We start from the raw sequence: 22,145 nt of genomic DNA on the forward strand, positions 1-22,145 counted from the left end.
GATAACATGCTGCTGCGACGTCTGTCACCGTCACCTATGCATTTATACAAATTAGTTTCTCTGTATGCACATATTATTGTTTGGTTCGATGGTTATCGTTCGTGAATTATAACTACATAGTGTACAAATTAGTTAGTCTGTGATAGTGTAAAACTCTTTGGCGTTCGCCTCCATCCACTAATTTTGAGAATATGTAATTTATATTTAATTCCAGTTAATATAATAGTTCACTAAAGTACAAATTTTTCAAGTCAATTTTTCAATAGAGTAAATATTTTCCAAATATTCAAATACATTTTTTAAAATGAGTAAAAAAGAACCTCCCTTTAAGCGATATCGTAGAGATGAAAAATCCTCAGAATCAGAAGCAGACGATAATTTCGAGCTGTATGTACCTGTGAAAGAAAGGAAAAAACAACAATTGATTAAATTAGGAAGGATAGCTCAATTAACTGCTGAAGCTGCTGCCGAAACCAAAAGTTCAAGCGAAAATGATCCAGATGATGAAGGTATGAAAAGAAACCAGTTATAAAAATTGTCAAATATTAAATCGATATAATGTTATTATCCGCTTATTCTTTCTCACTCTGGAATTATCACTATGTAGTCTTCATTTAATAATAAAAAGTGCAACTATGTTTATTTCTGTCAACTTTAAAAAGTTCTTAAAACCAAATTCAACATCATTATCAAACACCGTATTTAAAGCTTAGCCTGAATTTCAAAGTTATGTCCCTAGGACGTTTAAGAATAAGAAGGGGGATGAGCTGTTTCTTATTTTTTATCAGTGGGAACATGGACAGTAGGGATAGTAGAGATGCTTTAGTCATCAACATATTGTTAGCTCTGGGTTAAATTATGGATAAAAGCTCCTACCCCTTCCTTAACTTTCAACATCCCAAAGGCGCAACTCTCAAATTTAGGCTAAGGTTCTCATATGCTGTTTGAAAATGATGTTGAGTGCATTAAAACAAGTGTCACAATAAATTTGAAGAAACAGTATTATTTACCATGTAAAATTTAAATAATAATCAAAATGGATAAATATTACTACAAAGTGACTGCGGAATCAATTGATAATTAAATTAAACAGCTCCTGAAATGTAAGTTGGAATGCTTAATACTTCTTTTGGACTAATTTTGCTTTGATGATAAGGTTTGCCTTTACAATTAAATATTGGCATAAGCAAAGGAATTTTATTTGTTAAGAATAATCAATAGAAAATGTTAGGTCAATTTTTGACATTTATCTGTAGAGGCACTTATCAGATTTTGTTGAAAGTTGGTCAATCACTACGTTTTAACTGAAAGTATATTAATACTACGTGTTTATATTTGCAGCATCTCAGGAAGATTGGGGAAGGCGTTTCAATGTGAGTCTCTTGGACCAACATACAGAATTGAAACGTTTAGCTGAAGCTAAGAAAGTCAGTGCAGCGGAGAAACAAAGACGAGAAGAACAGAAGATTCTGGAGAGTGTTGCAGAAAGAACTGCATTGATGGGAGTTGCTGAATTAGCTAAAGGTATATTGCGAATGAATATCTTTACATTTGTGATATTTCTGTTCTCACTTGCATGTTTTTATATTGTTTGTGATTATTAATTGAATATAAATTTATGTATCAGCTGATAAGTACCGGTAGTCGCGTTATCCATTTTTCTTTAACTTGTTAACCGGGCGGTCCGCTGTCCAATTACGCAACGGGCGCGAATACTGATTCACTCCGTGTCTTAAATTCATGTTGAGACATGTATGGATGACTAATACCTTTGTTGTTCAAAAAATATACATTCCGCCTGTTCCAGGGCGCAACATATATTTCAAGGACGTATTCATATGTCCTACCCGTACCCAATATTGTTAACATTTTACGTATTTATGCGTCCTGCCCGGTTAACAGGTTAATTTTTTTAAATGTGACATAATTTCAATTGTATTGTATGTATGATAATAAAGTCCAAAAATCTATGTAAATAGATTTTCAACCATAGTAGAATGAAGATGTTACATAAATGTAAAAATTGATAGGTTTAGCCAGTCAATAACAGTTAGACTTCCATATTCCCTTATTCTGAAATGTTACTTCGGGTCTTAAGGACATCTTTAATATATATTGAATACAGTTCCTCATGGGTTAAATCCAATGTTTGCATAAAAAGATTTGGAGTAAAAATAATGTTATTAGTGATGTTTCAGTCTAATATTTTAAGCATTTTATTATTTTATCCTGAAGCGCAGGGCTGATCACCTTACATTCGTCTATTAACGATCAAGATAACCCTCCTTTTGTACTATGCAGTGCCCTATGCACCATTGGGGTACGGATACGTGTTTAAAGCGAAGTGAAAAATGTTTTTAATAAAATTAAAAAAAACTTTACTTTGTGGATATGGAGTAAATACAATATGAAAATCTTGATAATTTGATTTAAGGTATACAATATGAAGATCCTATTAAAACATCCTGGACTCCTCCGAGGTGTGTTCTCGCTCAACCGGAGGGTAGACATGAAAGGATTAGAGAAGAACTTAGAATATTAGTTGAAGGAGAAGATGTTCCTCCTCCTTTGAAAACTTTTTTACATATGAAGTTTCCAAAAGGTAATCTTTTTATTTTATGATTGTAATCATCTTACTCGCTATATAAAATAACATCAATTAATATTACTTTTTTTTTAGCTATTATGAATGGTTTGGAAGAAAAGGGTATTGTCAATCCAACACCGATTCAAATTCAAGGCATTCCAACAGTGCTTTCTGGGAGAGATATGATCGGGATAGCGTTTACCGGCTCTGGAAAAACATTGGTTTTTGTTCTACCTTTAGTAATGTTTTGTTTAGAACAAGAAACCGTCCTACCGTTTATTAAGTAAGTATGTTTTACTGATGTACTATTTTCTAAAATCTTTAAAACATTATGGTTTTCAGATTTTTTTCAGTAAAGATTTTTATATGTAAAAAAGTTTATACATAGCACAACTAAGGACAGGATTTGACGATAATTATGCAATAAGAGTCTTGTGAACCATCTCACTAAGTAGAACAAACTTAATAATTATATCATAATTATATTATATTTTAATTATATGTACATAATAATTATATTCATTATCACCTCATTACAGATGAAATTCGGCTAATCAATAATCTCAGACAGAAGCATCATTAATTTAATATATCTTAGTTACGTTCTACGTCATCTTTTTTTTATTTATAAATTATTTTTAATTAAAAACTAACTAACTAACCATCACGCCGCTTCCCCGCAGGGGTAGGCAGAGAGAATAGAACGCCACACCACTCTGTCTTTGCAAACATTTCTCGCCTCTTCCACGTTCATGCATCTCCTCATACACACCCGCCGATTGTTTCGACTCCTAACCTGACTGCTTTCAAGTATTTGGCATACCTGATCGTGCCAAGTTTTTCTCGGTCTTCTTCTTAATTAATTTCTATACAAACCAATTCTCAGTTAAATTGTAAGCATTTTACTCTCATTAAACTCAAATTAGTATTACTATAAGGTTAAAATTGGTTTATTTTCAGAAATGAAGGACCATATGGTTTGATTATCTGCCCTTCAAGAGAATTGGCTAAACAGACGTTTGACATAATTCAGCATTATGCTCGCCACCTCAAACGATGTGGCCATGCTGAGATTCGAAGCTGTTTGGCTATTGGAGGTAACAGTTTATATATTTGTGCACATGTCCATTTTTTAACATATTCTAGCTATTAAAATGAAAATAAATATCACATATTCAAAAAAAGTAAACCATGCCATTTGTTTTACACATTCACTCAAGGTGTTCCGGTGTCTGAATGTATGGATATAGTACAAAGAGGTGTTCATATTATGGTAGCTACCCCTGGAAGACTAATGGATATGCTTGATAAGAAAATGGTATGTATGAATTTTTACTATGTAATGCCTAAAAAACTTAATTCTGTTTAATTATATTTTTACTTATGTGTCTAAATTAACTTAATTCTGTTTAATTATATTTTTACTTATGTGTCTAAATTAATAAATACAGACTTCGTATAGCTCCTGCAAAAGTTCCCATTTCGCATTATTTTATAATTCTTTACTGTTTTCTGATCTAGCAGGTCCTGCATTTAAGTTCAAAAATGTAAATTTTCAATAATGACCATCAAATTAAATGTAAAATGTCATACAAGTATTTGAAAATGCTTATGTATATATTTTTCAACAGGTTCGACTAGATGTTTGCAGATATCTATGTATGGATGAAGCAGATAGGATGATTGATATGGGCTTTGAAGAAGATGTAAGGACAATATTTTCCTTTTTTAGAGGACAAAGGCAAACTCTGCTGTTTAGCGCAACAATGCCAAAAAAAATTCAAAATTTTGCTAGGTAAGACATTATGTCATCATCATGGAGCCAAATGTGACTAACACTGTTTTTTTTTAATGTATTAGACATTTCTTCTATTAATTTATTATTATTATTTGCACTTAAATCTTTTCCCCTATGTTGGCATACAATAATGATGCCAACATAGGGTAAACATTTTAATTTTGGTTTTATAACCTTGGAGTAACTTTTTAGGTCTGCACTTGTAAAACCGGTTACAATAAATGTTGGACGAGCTGGAGCAGCATCTCTGAATGTCCGGCAGGAAGTGGAAGCCGTACGCGCCGAGGCTAGAACAGTTCATCTACTCCGCTGTTTGCAAAAAACATCTCCGCCAGTACTTATCTTTGCAGAAAGGAAACAAGATGTGGATGCAATCCATGAATATCTTCTATTGAAAGGTTTAAAAAAATATATATGCTTACAAAATCAACACGATTTAACACATAAAATACAACATTGATACTCATTACATTATTATAATTAATTATGCATGTATGTTTAATTAACTCACGAAATAGTAGAGGTAGGACATCTTGACAATAATCTATTTATTTGAAGATCATGATTTTGTTTTAGATATGGCTATGATAATATCCAATATGTATATCATGCTTTTTTTTTAAAATAAATTAATTAGGCTATTTTTTCTATAACTGTTTCTTTTTGAAAGCTTACATTATTTTATTGATTACTAATATAGGTGTAGAGGCTGTGGCAATTCATGGTGGCAAAGATCAAGAAGAAAGAAGTAGATCAGTGGAAGCATTCAGAAATGGTCAGAAAGATGTTCTGGTGGCTACTGATGTTGCATCTAAAGGTGGGTATCATCAATGTCCAATTATTTACATATGTTATAGGTACGGAATTTCAAATTCATACATACAAACTGATTGTAAATGAAGGAACTAACTATAGTTCCTTCTTGTTTTTATAGCTTGGAGACGCATGCAATTACTTTACTTAACAGCTCTTTTTATCTTTAAGATCTTATTAAATACGTATTTAGATAAATTAACAACATATTAATATTTTTTCAGGTCTCGATTTTGCAGATGTTCAGCATGTCATAAATTATGATATGCCAGGAGATGTTGAGAATTACGTTCATAGAATAGGGCGTACAGGCAGAGCTCCCGGGAGAAGAGGAACTGCCACCACCCTTGTTAGCAGGGCTACAGATGACAGTGTTCTTAGAGATTTGGCTCATCTACTACGAGAGGCAAAGCAAAAGGTCGAGTACAAACTTCTCTTAATGGATATTAAATAAGCTAAAGCTATTTTCCCTTTGTTAAACAATTAATTACAAAGACTCACATTTTCGAACAACCACTACTGAAATCCAGTAAATAACCTCAAACAATATAAATATTTATTTTTGTTTTCTTAATTATAGGTGCCTGATTTCCTTCTTGATTTGATCAGTGATACTGATAACTATACAGAACCTACAGAAGATACAGATTCTCAAGGCTGCTCTTACTGTGGTGGTCTCGGTCACAGAATTACAGGTAACATGTGTGGTGACATACGATACATTCAAGAAAAATTGCTATTGTATGATTTTTTTACAATTGTATTTTTAAATGTTGTCACTCTTATTTCCTTCTTCTCCTTCCAGACTGTCCGAAATTGGAAGCGGTACAAAGCAAACAAGCTTCTAATATTGGACGGAGAGATTACTTGTCCAATACTGCAGCTGACTACTAGACAAATTATTTTTATGGCTAAAAACTACAATAAGTTTTATTTGTGAAACTTGAAAAAATTACAATAAAACATTTTTTACAATAAACCATATTTCATGATTCGTTACCTCAGCTTAGTTATAAAAAATCTATTAATTGATGATAACTATAGTTATAAAAGAAGAACATGGGAAATTTTCATACAAATTTAAGCTTCATTCTAAAACAACTCATGCGTATTAAAACCATCTAAATAACTTAAAAACGGAGAAAAAATTTCCACATCTAATAAATTTTTTTTCAAAATCATTAATATTTTTTCAAAAACTCTTTTACTGGTGAATTATTTTGCAACAATCCCTCAACATTGTATTAAGGTATTTATAGGGAATGTTTTTGCTGCCCTTTTTTTATTTTTGTGGGTTACAAGATATTGCTTTATCATAAACAAGATGTTATAATTAAGAAAACTTTATCAATAGAAGTATTTTTATTTTATGTAAAAGTATAAATATTTATTTGTTATTAAGTACATCACACATGCATGATTTTAGCTGTTGCTGTAATTTAATCAATACCCTACATGCTTATCAACAAAATGTTACTTTATAAATAAAATTGTGGATTATTTAAAAAAAAAATGAATATAGTGGAACCTCTCATAACGAGCATAATTCATTCCAGAATCTTACTCGTTAAGCAAAACACTCGTTAACTGAAACATTTTTTTGTTTTTGACTGGCGCGGAAGTTCCGGCTCACAAGTGAATCCTGTGAAAAAGGGACTTACCCTTTCTCTGTAACTCGGTATGCGACGTTTTGCTTGTTAAGGAAGCAACTTTTTTATATATTTTTTTTCATTATGCGAATTGATATGAGAGGTGCTCGTTATGAGAGGTTCCACTGTATATGTTTTAAAACATAAAAAGGAAACTAAACTTACTAACTAAATTAAAATAGTACAAAATTACTTTCGAATCAGAACTCATCAGTTTACAACAAATAAATTTATGCCTCCCACTTCACATAATAACAAAGTTTTAAAACAACAAAATACGTTAATTAAAGAGCAGTAATAGGCTATAAAAGGCTGTTAAAGCGTGTAATGTAAAGCGGACAAGTACAGTCTATCCTGGTTAACCGGATCCACGCGGCTCGCATAACCGTATGCGTTTTAACAAAACATGTCCCATACGCGGCTGACATAAGCGTTTGTGTTTTTACATTGCTCCAAGTTTCGAACCTCAGTTCAACTTAGAGGGATTTTTTCATGGTGTGGAACTTTGGATAAAATAATACGTCAATCCTTGGCCTTATGACATCTGTTGAAATATCTGACTAATAATTTGTAACATCACAAGGATAAATAAAAGAACAGATCCCTGATTTTTCTTGCGGTCGGTAATTAGTCCGCGCCATAATCATGCCCTATATCTGTCTCACTCTCGACGCTACGCATCGCCAGTGGGTAAGAGTGACACACGATGCGTGCTTTGATTTATTTATGTTACAATTTAATTTGTTTATATTACGATATATTTCAAGAATAATGTGACACACGTGTATTATAGAGTACCAAAAAGGCACAATGAATCCCATCGAACGTTTTTGTTTAGGAAAATAAATCGTTTCTTAACTAAATACATGATAAGTTTCTTAACTAAATACATGATAAAAGTAATCATTAAAAAAACGGCGAAATACCGCCGCGCACGGGCGTCTCTCAGGAACAAAGTTAACGCGGTTAAAAGGTTAATAGGCACGCACCAGGCCCAAGACATTTGGCCAATCATGCGAGATATTTACACCCCGCCTGCTAACTAAAAAAACTTAGTTCTTTTTCTATATCTGGATCCTTTTCCTCGCGTTTTCTTTTTGATGTTCCTAATTTTCTCTTTAACCCTTTCCGGTCCCCCAGAATTTAAAAAAAATCTAGGTAGACAGTTACATTCCTATTGAGAAAAAAAAATCATTTGTCCTCTGCTCCACATACTGTTGTAATAGATACAAGTGAAAAAAACATAAGCTTGCATTTTAAATAAATAATAGTAATGATAAAAAATTTTGAGTAACATCCGACATGGGATATAAGAGGAAAAAATCGATATCGAATGAGATTCGACATTGGACCAGTAAGGGTTAATACCTAATAAGTAACATTCCCATTAAACTGAATTGACTTTCTACTGATAATATTTAAATAATTTTATATGTAATTTTTTTAATATTTTTTTTTGAAACATTTATTATTAGTAGCGCAAAACTAAACAGGACATGCACATTAATTACTTTATCGAGTGTTATGAAATTCTGAGTAATTTCAAGTTTACTTTTACAATATCAGAATACATACATGTTCCGCAGAATACTAATATAGTTCCACACCAGTGACTCGCTGTAAATATATTATCAAATAAAACAACAGACACAATCAGAGACACAAACTTACGCAATGTCAGTACGAGGGTAACAGTCAATGACGTACATTCTGACGTCAAAATGTAAACAGATCTAATACATATATATTGTGTAAAAACATTGACAAAAAGCAAAAGCCATGCCGATGATATATTTCCAATATGTGGAAACTGGACAGGAACGTAATCTCTGCAGTTAGTTAGAGCAGTCAGTAAATCACTATACAAAAACATAAATAATGGTAACGGCAAAAGATGGGTATAGTAAAGAACATCTTTTGGATATTTCCCACATTTCTTATATAAATCTTCCTGCAACAATCCCATAAATGCTCCTATAATTAGAGCCAGTATCAAAAGAGTTATTCCGAAAGTCCACCATATAACATGGGTGTGATCACTTTCGGAAGAATCGTTGAGACTTTTAGCAGATGATAATGTGCATATACTTATACCCATTGTAACTAAAATAACAGACAAATACTTTTCTTTTGTATAATTTCGTCTTCCCGTTAATATCCCAACTATCATGTTTGTAAGTAGGGATCCAGATTTAATTATGATATGAAGAGTAGTGGGTACATTAAAATTATAAGCAAAATTATTACACACACTTGAAACAAAAAAAAGTAAAACTAAAACGGAACAGTCCTTTATCGGAATAGGTGACTTTTTCATACCACATTTAGAGGTAAAAAGAAATCCTTCCATAGATATGAATATAAATTGAAGAAATGTTATGAGATTTGCTATCCCATTTATATTATTGGTCAACTTTTCTAAAACGATCACATTGGCACAACACCCGACAAATACAAACAAAATACATATTTTGGTTCGGAAACTCATTGTTAATTCTCATGAAATCCTACATTAATGAACTTGTTTGAGTATTTTTAACTTTCGAGGAACAATTTTCTATTCAAATGTAAACAAATGTCTGCGGCTTGAATTCTTCTCAACAGGTATGGGGGATGAATACAAATTTGTACGATGTTTCGGCATATACAAAACAGTTTTTATAACTCTTGAAATGAAAGCACTAAGCTTTTTTAATCATGATTAAAAATATTTCAATTCACGTCACACATTTTTATGAGTATTGTGAATGTCGCAATTCTACCGCGCAAAGATTACACTGTCGTATTTGTGCACGTCGTCCCCGAATTGAGATGACAGCTGTCACTCTCAAATTGACAGTTACCCAGTGGACAGCGTTCATTTACTTACCCAGATCGCTTATTTGATGACTTCTCGAGATGAAATATTTTGGTTAGGAATGTACTTGTGTAAATAATATAAGTGGATATTGTATTACATATTATGTAAGTAGATCGTTTTGGTGGTGAGAGCACCGAAACTGCAACATTCGACATGGAGTTCGCCAGAGTCACAGACTAGCCAGAGTTATATTTTGTCACCTGTTCTCGAAATAAAATTTTCCAAAAAGCCCTAGAAAACTTTATAAAGCAGTGAACATCAATAGCCAGTTAATTTCTGATGTAAGATATGCCGACAAGACGGTGATTCTTTCAAAAAGTATTAATGATCTTCAAGTGTTCTTATGCATTATTGACACTGCGGAAGAAAAATAAAATCCCTCAACAAATATCGAGAAAACAAAACGGATGACTTTTGGTAGGTTGAACTACTCTAGGTAACTTTAATACTCAAATGAAAATGTAGATAGTGAGATGTAGAGAAAAATGAGCGTGGACCGTTTTAACTATTTTTTGCATTTATCGTCTCTGGACCCAATTATGGAGACAAAATTCTGAATAAAACAAGCAAAAATATGTTTTAGATAAATGTAACGGTGAACTTAATTTGAAAATAGAAACAAAATTATCAAATATGTTTTACGTGTGGTTAATACTATTGTACAGGTCCAAAGCGTAAACTCGGAAAGTTAGTTCAATAAACAGACTTAAACGAATTGTGGACGCATGCTTGCATATTTTGGTTGAATAGAGTCACAGATTCAAAATTTCTTTGTAAAACTCCAGCTCAGAGTATGTCGTGAACTGTTAATTAATGTAAAAATAAATTCACTATTTCTTACATGGCATACGTGATAAAAGATGAAAAATTTTATCTGCCTCCAGCAGTTTAGAGTGGAATAAAAAGAGCGAAAGAGTTATTCAGAGTAGCAAAGGATAGAATAACTTTCTCAAGTCATTGCCAACGTCAAGGGGACTTGGACACGGCACCGCAAGAAGAAGGTGTAAGTAGGTACAATAATATTATCCAGGAAGCACTGGTCTGATTGAATCGGAAGAACAAATATTGTTTTTGAACGTATTTTCTTTTTAAACGTCAAATTCACTCGCACAAATATGTACACAAATTATTTAGTCTTTGTTGTAAACCGATTTTTGTAAGGACTAAAGAAATGTAAAATTTTGTATATTTTTGGATGATGAATCGGTTTCGCAAAAACGAATAAATCGGACACTGGCACCTTCCAGAAATTCTCCAGATAGGTTAGTCGAAGTGTGTTTTAGTAGCTTACAAAGATCATATTATATGGTAGCTTAGTAGTCTGTCTCTGTGGTGTATGTCAAACTCCAAAGCAATTTGTCAAAATGCTTTGTAAACAAAATAACAGAATTTATTTTTATTTCTTTATTCAGGCATAAACTTTGGTAGGACTTATGCTGGGCCATTCGGGTTGTCTGTGATTTCCGGCGCCAGGGATATCCTTCCTCTGTCAATACACGGAGTTTAATTATGTTTGTCGGCATTACATTGTGAAGTGATTTGTCCATTACACTTTACATTATAATTATTTACTCTACATGATCTCTGAAGTGGTCAAGAGCTGTCAGCCCGGTAGTACCGTCACCAGCATCCCTAGTACTGAAAGTGCCTACACTCTGGGTATCTCATATTGCGTACCCATGGTCCGGTGAAAGGATTCAAATTAATTTAATTATTTTTTTCTAGAATGTTTTTCGCAGATTTTATGGCAGACTTTGTGGCACATTTTATAAACTTTATAAAATAAAACAACTTTGTTTTTAACAATTTTTTTTACAGGTACATATTTTTTCCAATAACCATGTCATCATCGGGGTTAAACATAAACTAAACGAGTACATGTTTAACCCTGATGATGATAAGGTTCTTGTAGAAACCGGTTAGAAAAAAAATGTACCAATAAAAGAGTGATTAAAAACAAAGTTGTTTTATTTTACAAAATCATTTAATTTAACTTATTTTTCCAAAACAGAAATGGAAATTGATTTAGAGAGACGCTTAAAAGCACTAGACGATATCACATCATTTGTCCAAGATGTGGAAAATGAAAACCTAGTCATCCTTCAGTCACTAGGTTGGAATATTGAGAAATTAAAATCTGTTTATCAGGTAAATAACCATAAATAATGTGACCATAATATGAATATATTGTTTTAGTAAACTTGTAAGAAATTCGAGACATTAATTTTTGATTTTTTTTAGCCAACTAAAAAAATGCAGTGTTCTGTTGATGGTTCACATTATCTGTCAGAAAAGAAAATCGATAAACACCACCAAAAATGCAAGTTAATTTCTGAAGGCTATGATCAAAAAGATATTCTTTTGCCTGACAGTATATCTTCAAACCCAATTACAATCGGTAAGCTTCCATAATAATGAATTATGAAAATGCCTTACAACCCATAATTTTTTTCTCTTATTGTCATTTCAGACCCATCATTACGAACTTCAATTTTTATAAATGAATCCAGGAGAGATCCTTATTTTAATGCAGGTAATACAGTTTTTAAAATTAGTGATTTATTTTAACAGTACTTAATAAATTTTCCGCAGGCAGTGAAAAGCACAAAAGCATAAATTACAAAGTATTAAATTTTATGATGTTAATGCCAATGCAATGCAAGTTTGTAGATAAATATGTGTAGGGACCTTATTGATGCTGATATAACCAAAATGGAGCATGCCAAACAGTAGTAACGGACATGTTTGTAAAAGTTAGTAGGTTTGTAAAAGTTGACAGTATATATTTCAATAATTGCAGGTGTGAGTGATTTGTTAGATGATAAACGACCGACACCCCTTACCGCTGATCGACTCACTGCATCCTTTACAGCGGATGAACGCAGAGCAATGTATGACTATGTCATATCGCAGACACCTTCTCAAAATGATGACGATAAACATAAGTTTACGATGTAAGTTACGGATATTACGGTTAGTCAGCACCTTGGGAATGATTTGGTATTAAAATTCTTATTTTTTTCATTTAGGAAAAATCCATCAGTACAATCACAGAATTCTAAATCACTGTTGGAAGAACTCGCTGAAACACGAGACATGAAAAGGCGGAGGACAAAATATAAAGTGTCTACCAAATCTAAAACTTACACTGAAATAATAAGAGATGTTATCGGAAATCAGGTTTGATACCTTTTTTTGGATTTATATTTAGCCTCATTTGTCCGCCTCCGTAGTGTTTATGTTTAGCTACCATGCTGAAAGCCCTGAGTTCGATTAAATATTAGTTATTTTCTCTCTAATCTTTATTAAATATTACACTAGACTGGTACCTGAAGCAAAGGATTGATCACCTTGCCTTCATGTAAGAAACAATCAAGAAAAAACTCTATAGTATGCAGCACCCTATGCCCTATTGGGTGCGAATAAGGGTTAGAAGAAGAATTTAGTCTTTTCATTTGATCTAAGTTTATTTCGTCACATAGTAAAATTTCAAAAGTTTTCATCATTTTCTGGAAAAATATGGAATTTTAAACATACAGTGTAGTGTTTTACTCGGAAAATTATTCAAAATTCCGGTGTGATTTTGTGCCATATTTCAACCATTTTTATTTTTACAATAACTTTTTCAGATGGCTTCGTATGTTGACATGATCAATGATCAAAAAATTAGGAAATCTTCTACTGATAAATTATTTCAAGATAAAATTGATACAAAAATCAAAAGCTATTCAGAAAAACCAAATAAAAACGATAGCTCTGTCGACTTGAGAGAAAATAAATCCACAAAGGAAAGACATAAAAACCAAATCCATGGTTTGATTAAATGTTCGGAAAGTAAATATTATAAACATAATGAAGATGCTCGGAAATCCAAGGAAAGTTCAAAATATAACAGAGAAAAGTTTTAAGATTGGTACTACTTGCATACAAATAAAAAGGGTCTCTTTTAAATAAAAGGTTTCTAAATCCAATCATAGATGGCTGTGGTGAACTCAATCAAGGAACGACATGAGATTGATCATATATGCATGACTTTCAAAATTTGAATAGTACGGTTGTCAATCATGGGTAGAATGATTAATGTTATGTGTGTAAAGTGATCCTATAACCAGCCTGTGACAGGTTGTAAGCCCTGTAAATACCCAGACTTCTATATTCTTCTTCATCTATATTTAGATGTAAAAAAAGTGATACAAAGATAAACTTTGATTCATTTATGGGAGTGAAACCTACTATGAAATATTTATTTAAATATTACTGTTATCCTTTATAAGATTTAAGTTTTCTTTGTACTCACATTTCTTGGTGGAACTGCATTTTATTGAATAAATGAACAACTATATAGTTATTTCCACATTTATTTTATTTGACCATTGTCCTAATTCTAATTATATAAAATCATACTTTAAACTCTTACCATAACTTATATGTAATTATTACATATTACATATAATACACTACTTAAATTATTTTTTTCACAAAAATGATATAAAATCATGGTTTTTGACCCCTACCTAGTTGTGTATATAATGTAAAATTTTGTCTAGCCTTCCCACCAGTCTGATGATGTCGGTAACGATGAAGCCCGCTCACTGGTCAAATAAAATAAATGTAGAAAAAGACTATAGTTGTTATCTTATATATGTTATCACACTAAGGACAGCCTGTGGACCGCTGGCGATGGGATTTGATAAATATGTACATATACATAGTTAAGACCTTAATGAAAAAATTGGTATATAATATTCATATAAAAACATAAAAATATCCTTCTAGGCATAAAGCCTTTGAAATGAGGCCGGCGCAGAAGGTAAAAATACCCATCCTTTCCTTAAGCATTAATCGACCGAACGGGTAGAAATACCTTTCCCGTCCTTAGTGTGTTATTATTCAAATAAATTTCTTACGAGCTATGTGTGTATTTAAATACTTATTTGATTTTTGAAATGCCTTGAGGTGAGCATCCCTTTAAGGTTTAAACGCCAACACATTTGTCAATGAACAAAAAAAACATAACACAACATTATTAAGAGAATAAATAAAAATGAATTATTTTAAATTTTATTTGTTTTGATTATTTTTAATACACATAATATGTGGTAGGTATATTTTTTTATAAAATTTAATTAACAAGAATATAAATATATAAAATGTTAGTACATATACTATAAAAGTACAAAAATACATTCTCTACATTCCTTAAATTAAATTTGAGAAACTTTACTTATCTATATCTGAGGAACCAATTAATGATTTTACTGTTTGATTTGTTTTAAAATAATCAAGAAAATAAATAGCTTAGTAATATGACACCAACATTCATACTATTTTTTTTTTTTTCATCAGTTAATTTCATTTCTTAAAAAAAAAATCAAATTAAAATGCTATGACAAAAGTTATTTCTGTATCTTTCTTTTTAGATTTTTTCTTATTTTCATGTTCTGGATATAATTGCCAATTCAATTATGATAATTTTATGAAGTTCCATCAGGCTCAGATTGTAACATTGCGTACAATCAACAGCGATTTTTTGCTACTTTACTATTTCAAAATCCGGATCTATAAATCCCTAAAATGCACCACGTTATACAGATATCCCTATTTCTGCAGTTTTACTTATCCACAGTCAATAGACATCAAAATGATAACAATAAAAAATATGCACACTACTATCTCTGATACCATTCTGGGTCATTTATATACCTCCTTCTAATGCCCTTTTGAAGAATCGGAAAATTGTTATTAAATAAAATGGGAGGCTTACTGGAGAAGCAAATATCTATAACTTTTTTTACCATGTGAAGCAATCATATATCATAATTTCTGTTGTATAATTAAAAATTGAATTTTATGGTTAAAGGTTTTACAGGCATTATATTTTATAATCTGGGGTGGTAACAGAAGATGCCTGTATTTTGTTAACATTTAACTATGTAATCTGGTTCATTCAAACAGACCTGGATTTAAATAACAATGCTTATTAAACCCTCGATTTTCCACTGAAGATGTTTGTAGGGATCCTCGTTTTAATGGAATATCACTAAGATGACTATCCACCATCCTGAGTAGGTCCTCTAAATGTGAATGGTGAGCGTGTTCCATGAATATTTTGCATAAAGATATCATATACCATGAGCCAAGCTCCGTATCCCGATGTGATGCGAAACCTGTAATAAAAGATCAGTTGAAAGTTTGTAAGTTAAAAACAAAAAAAACATTACAAGATTTGTGGTATGGCAAGTATCAATAAAAATTATCAATTTTATATTTGTTTATACCACTAGATATTATTCTTTTTTCTGCCATTGTATAGAATGTGTGTTCCATCAGGAAGCTTAAATTGGATAAATGGCATGTTCACACGGTTCACGTTACATACACAGATGTTTGCTTCGACAGCGAATGCACTGCCAATATGTGATTGAGCATATCATGTTCTTGTACGGTGACAGCATTTTACATTTAGGGCATTTGTTTTGAAATTTATAATAATTTCAAATATCATAACAGTCATTTTTGTAGAAATTGGCCTTTTATAATATTCTATCAAATAATCCTTTAAAATGTAACAAGACTGTGCGGTGTCAGAATACAATTGTTATATTTGCAAAAACCATGTACGGGAATATGAGCTTGAAAATATACTAAAAACTTTGGCCATATGGCCAAAGTTTTTAATTAAATTTAAAAAGTATGTGGGAATATTCCCACATTTTTTTTTTGCATATAGAACACTTGCATTCTGACATTGCGACTTGTCCCCAATTCAGATGACAGTTTGACAGAGCACACTATGGAGCATGTGTGTTTGTGGCTGTTGCAAACGCAACGTCCCCATTAAAGATGTTTTGAAGTGCTACATGCCCAGTGCCAGCATACTACATAGTACAGTACCCAGCTTTAGATATAAAATACAAGATTTTTAATGTTTTTTTTTACAATGGCATTCATTAAATTTACAAAATAAATATATTTATTACATATACCTGGAACAGTAGAATGAGCAATCAACATATCAGAATAGGTTCTCATAGTAACATTGTCACTTTTACCATCTATCTGAGTGCGTCGATTTAAAGCTACAGGTTGATTTTTTGGTTCAGATTGGGAACCAAAGTCCAGAGCATAACCCCTAGAAATAAATTTTCATATAATAAAATATAACTTAGTGTACCATCAAAACTCCACATTTGCGAATTCCAGATTCGATGGAAGCTTATTGTTATGTATATTCTAATCCCGTTTTCGTAATTTAGGTTGTTGGAATATCGATAAGCCGACAGGTTTATAAAATTAATGACATTAGTAATAATATTATGTATTGTTTTGGTTGAGATTTAATACATTTCAATTAGATACTAGTTTATTGTATAATTTTCATATAATTCACGAATAATGACGAATTACGTAATAACTAACAAGAAATTCTCACCGGCAAACTTGAAAGATGAACACTTTGGGAATATTGTGCAGGAGAGGACAATTCTTACTATTTAACATATCGATAATTTTATTTGTCCGAATATTGTCATCATCTGATGCAACAATACGTGTTTCTGAATCTTCACTTGATATTCCGTGACTAGCAATTATAACAAATACACAATCTGTGTGTTCTAAAATATCCGAAACAGCAAATTTGCTTATTATGTCAATCATTTCCTGCAACAACAAAAAATTAAGAAATTTAATAAAGAATAATCTAAAATAAAACAAAAATACACAATATATAAACATATTTTGATACTTAGCCATTCCAATGTTTTGTTTAATTAGTATTTCTTAATTTTCATTTCAGAGTATATATCGTACTATATTAGTATTGCGTTCAGCATTTAAACAGTTAAAGAATCGTTAAATATATATATATATATATATATATATATATATATATATATATATATATATATATATATATATATATATATATATATATATATATATATATATATTTTTTTTTTAAAAAGGGAAATATTTATGTTTTTCATTATTCACACAAATATTTCAATTTCATACTATTTCTGTGAGCCTAAGCGGCTCATTATTATAAATAGGTATCTGATTGTGGTAGAGTGGGTTCGAACTGAGAAACTCTGACTTAAGAGTCCGCGACACTAACCACGGGACCACAGCCCGACACTTATGTACACTAGACTTACTCAAGGCATAGTCATTTCAACGTCATGCGGTTTGGGCTAATGATAAATCGATGATTTAGATACTACTGACTATTAAGTAATTTGACCCGTTGTCGATTGAAGATGACTAAATAAAAGACAATTATCTCTAACTTACCAATTTTGTTTTATTATTGTGAATAATTATTTTATGGAATCCAATTTGTGTGAATAGTTCTCGCAAATTTTCTTGGTCATTTAATGCACCCAGTCTCTTTTCATTTGGGTTTGGAAATTCAATATTATTGATCATTAAAAGCACTCCTCTTTTTCTAGACTTCATACTGTAGCACATTATTTCTGGATTTGTACTCACTCCAAAACTTTTGGACTTGATAACCTTAATTTGTGATACTTCATAATCACCCGCTGATAACTGGGTGGGAGCTCTAGAGCTTGATGGCATATCTGAAAAGAAAAGTTACAATATTCTTGAGTTCTGTTATTATGTTAATCGATTAGTATTTTATGAAAAAGGTTCTCTATTAAGGCGCGGCAATCAATAGCCCACAACTTAATTTTCTTTGAACCCAGCTAACATTAAACGTAACTGTTTTTTTGTTGTACTTAAAACATCGTTTTTGTATTGAAAATATAAGTTTTTCTTTGAAATAAATATATGGTTTTGAAAAGAAAAGAGTTATTGGAAGGTAAGGATTTAAAAAATATTTTTTTAATACATGTATATTTAAAAAAAAATTAATATATTGTTTAAAAAATGGGCGTGGAGACGTGTGGCCCCTATTGCAGCCGGTCGCTTACTGAATTATATGTTTGCGAGTAAGGCCTTAATATTATCTAATTATTCAAAAATATTATTACTTTTTGTAAAAATGTAAACAGGTTTCCTTTACCGATTTATGTATTAATTTTAAATCAAACACAGATTTTTTGAGTCTACTAAGTTGTATTTTATTAACAAAAACACATAAAAAATTATATTGTGACAATTGTTTCGCCTTGTTAGGGCATTATTAAACGAATTCGTTTGATTATGCCCTAACAAGGCGAAACAATTGTCACAATATAATTTTTTATGTGTTTTTGTAAATAAAATACAACTTAGTAGACTCAAAAAATCTGTGTTTGATTTAAAATTAATACATAAATTAAAATGGAGTTCTACAAATTAAACGCCAAATCAATAAATAAATAAAAATTCTTTTACCGACATTAATTTAATTTACCATTCTGTGTAATATCCAGATAATTTTATACCAGTAAAAATATATGATCTCACTACACCTATATTTACTCACCACCAAATTTCTTATTTAATAAAAATAACTAATAAAATATCTTACAATATTAGAAGCAGAAAGAAAAAAAACTACTCAATAACATACATTTAAAAGTATTAAGGAATGGGATTCAAAAGTCATATTTGAAATGCCATGTTGTTTTAAAATGTATTATTTTCAGACAAAAATATTGATAAGTAAATATTTATTGTAATGATTATCTGATTCTTTGTGGTTTAACAAGTGGCCACATATAAAAATAGTGACAATTATTGTCTACATTCTATGTTTACATTATATTAAAAAAATGAACTAGTTTTCCTTTTTAAATTTCTTAGATTTTCTCGACCCTTCATACCCTGAGTGTTATCATATGTTGTGTGTCATTAGCACATTGCCAATATTTCAAATTGCATCAAAGCTGTAATGCCATCAGAAACATTATCACTTACAGAGACAACTATTAAAGTTGTGTTCATTGTAAGTTTTAAAAACACTTTTTTTAACCCATTGCAACACAAAGCCGGCGAATTGCCATTTAAGGTCAATTTGTCACTTGACTCACAAAGCTGGCGATTCACCGGTTTTAAGTGATTTTTTTACATTGAACCTGAGTTGACAATAACTCAAAATGCTTTAAGGCTTATCACACTCTTCCAAAACTACCTGAGGATGAGCCATAATGATCTAGCTGAGAAACAACAACAAAAATATGCTTTTATGTTTTACTATTTTTATTTTGTGTGTAATTTAGTCTTAATGTTATTGTAATAAATAAAATGTGTCAAAATTAAATAGTGTGTTGTATGAACAAATTATGTCATCTTTATTAGTGGTGCAATGGGTTAAACTTAAAACAAATGTTATCACATTAAGATATTAGGCGATATACAGAAGAAAAAATAGCATGTTTACAACATTGCGGCATTGAAAAAAAAACAGATACTAGAGATCCATACCATTATATTTTCTGCTTATATTTTAATAAACTAATTTTTACAAATTATTTGTTAAATTCATGCACGCTGAAAACATGAGCCGACCTGGATATTTCTTAGGGAGAGTCTTCTTTTCTTCTTTTATACTAATAAAATGTGTATTCAGTTCATGTTCTGGAGCCAAGAGTTTAGTGAGGGACCAATGTCCAGATTCGCGAAGAGCTTCAATCAATTTATCAAACGCTTCTGGTCCCCGTCTTTGTAAATCGGAGTAAAGTCGTGATTTTCGAATCCGGACATCTTTGGAATCATCCTTTAAACAGACACATATAAACAATTATGTTTACATATTTTTTTTGACACTCAACATAGATAAAGACTAATAATAATCAATGTTGTCAATCATGGGTAGAATTGGTGAATGTTGCACATGTGTAAAGTGATCACTTAAAAAATCTGGGCATTTACAGGGCTTACGACCGTCATAGGCTTGGTTAAGTGATCTCTTTATGGTGGAGACTGACCGGAGCATTTCCTTGTACATAACATCGCTCACGGCGAACATCCGAAACTATGGATGGAGCGCTCGGCTCGCTGTATTGCTGAATGCTCGCATCGTAACGTGTTACGTTACGACGAAATGCTCCGGTCAGTCTCCACCATTACACACAAGTAACATTCACCAATTCTACCCATGATTGACAACCACACTACTCAAATTCTTGAAACACATGCTTATAAATGCCCAGACTTTCATATTCTTCTTCATCTATGTTGAGATGTCAAAAAAAACTTCTAATTGGAGATAGTCCAGATTAGTGAACAAGCATTTGGACACACTAAAATAAAAATGTAGTAATATTATATTTAAACAGGTAAATTAAATTATATGAGAAGATTACATACCAAGTAAGGTTCCATCATTTTGTTAGAAAACACTTGTTTTTGAATAAGTAAAGGCACAAGATATTGTAAATTTGTTTGCTCGACAAGAGATGAGAAATTATCAGTGATAAGCCTTTTGTGTTTTTCTTCCATGGTTCTATTTAACAATAACTCATAAATTCAGACAACTAATTAATTAAACTTAATTATATATAAAAGAGAAATAAGAATATTTAAAATAGAAATATATACTTCATATATTATCAATTACTTTAATGATTAAAAGTCTAACTAGCGAACAAAGACTGCATAAGCAAGATGGAGGAAATGTAAAACGGCATATGTTAAAAAATCGACAAAAAGTTAGCACTGATTATGGCAAAACCGCAAAAGTCAAAAGTAAATTCAAAACAAAACAGAGACAAAGCCACAGACTATAAATTTATATAACAAAGAAAAAATGTATGCGTCAGTAATGGCGGCTAGAGACGGAGCCAGAATGCATATGGCGGCTGTAATTTTTTACTGTATTGTCTCTGGTCCATCACGTTCACGTATGAATTTTGAAATGACGAGGACTACTACATTGGCAAATATTACACTGCTGTTTCACATTTATGACATGAACGTCAACACGAAATCACCCTGCGTGTTAAAAGACAGAATAACACCAAAGATTATATCACAGGCCAATATACCCGAAAAGGCTCTCAAAATTTGTCTTTCATATCTATTTTTTGAGATCTTGATTGAGAGCCGCTTCGGTGCGTTCCGGCCCGACTACACCACTGGTGTATAATTCCAGGTATATATCTGGCCAATTCGATTCTAGTTTGAATGGGAAAATTCTATTTTGGCCGTTAAAGATAAATTTATTTATTTTTGGCTACTATCAGAACTAACATCAATTAACCTTATCAATTGTTGGATTTCCGGCACCATTTTTTTTTCTTCATTTTGTTGGCCTGTGTAATTTTTTACGAGTGTAAAACAATTCTATCATAATTTTTTTCAGATGTTTATTGAAAACCCTTTGTAGCTATATGACAAACGTTTCAGGTTTTATAATTATTTTTTATTCTTTCTACGGTACGCCGCAATCCCACTTTATATAATTGTTCTACCACGTGGTAAGATCCATTACATAATAATATTCTTCATAAGCATGTTTTTTTTTTAATTTCCAATATTATTTTA

General features: G+C 31.4%; 3 protein-coding genes across 3 annotated transcripts; 2 read left to right on the plus strand and 1 right to left on the minus strand.

Moving 5' to 3' along the window:
- The first annotated feature begins 38 nt into the window (after window positions 1-38).
- Window positions 39-6,177, plus strand: abs (ATP-dependent RNA helicase abstrakt). Its single transcript, XM_088275436.1, has 12 exons — window positions 39-509; window positions 1,342-1,524; window positions 2,435-2,602; window positions 2,681-2,870; window positions 3,548-3,684; window positions 3,808-3,905; window positions 4,219-4,382; window positions 4,578-4,783; window positions 5,086-5,202; window positions 5,423-5,616; window positions 5,779-5,893; window positions 6,004-6,177. Exons 1-12 carry the CDS (start codon window positions 305-307, stop codon window positions 6,090-6,092), a joined length of 1,866 nt encoding a protein of 621 aa, XP_088131562.1. The 5' UTR covers window positions 39-304; the 3' UTR covers window positions 6,093-6,177.
- A 4,936-nt stretch (window positions 6,178-11,113) lies between these two features.
- LOC148299979 (U11/U12 small nuclear ribonucleoprotein 48 kDa protein-like) lies at window positions 11,114-14,766 on the plus strand. Its single transcript, XM_088275429.1, has 7 exons — window positions 11,114-11,131; window positions 11,719-11,855; window positions 11,949-12,105; window positions 12,178-12,240; window positions 12,508-12,661; window positions 12,737-12,887; window positions 13,337-14,766. Exons 2-7 carry the CDS (start codon window positions 11,721-11,723, stop codon window positions 13,613-13,615), a joined length of 939 nt encoding a protein of 312 aa, XP_088131555.1. The 5' UTR covers window positions 11,114-11,131; window positions 11,719-11,720; the 3' UTR covers window positions 13,616-14,766.
- Window positions 14,767-15,034: 268 nt separating this feature from the next.
- On the minus strand, window positions 15,035-21,371 carry Dronc (Death regulator Nedd2-like caspase). Its single transcript, XM_088275428.1, has 6 exons — window positions 20,970-21,371; window positions 20,169-20,376; window positions 18,003-18,292; window positions 17,140-17,369; window positions 16,694-16,839; window positions 15,035-15,874 (listed from the first exon to the last, which is right to left on the minus strand). The coding sequence occupies exons 1-6, from the start codon at window positions 21,099-21,101 to the stop codon at window positions 15,651-15,653; spliced, it is 1,230 nt and encodes a 409-aa protein (XP_088131554.1). The 5' UTR covers window positions 21,102-21,371; the 3' UTR covers window positions 15,035-15,650.
- Between the last annotated feature and the right edge of the window lie 774 nt (window positions 21,372-22,145).

The sequence above is a fragment of the Brachycentrus maculatus genome, unplaced genomic scaffold, assembly GCF_059751285.1.
Source record: "Brachycentrus maculatus isolate JH-2025_06_01 unplaced genomic scaffold, ASM5975128v1 h1tg000865l, whole genome shotgun sequence".
Taxonomy (NCBI): domain Eukaryota; kingdom Metazoa; phylum Arthropoda; class Insecta; order Trichoptera; family Brachycentridae; genus Brachycentrus; species Brachycentrus maculatus.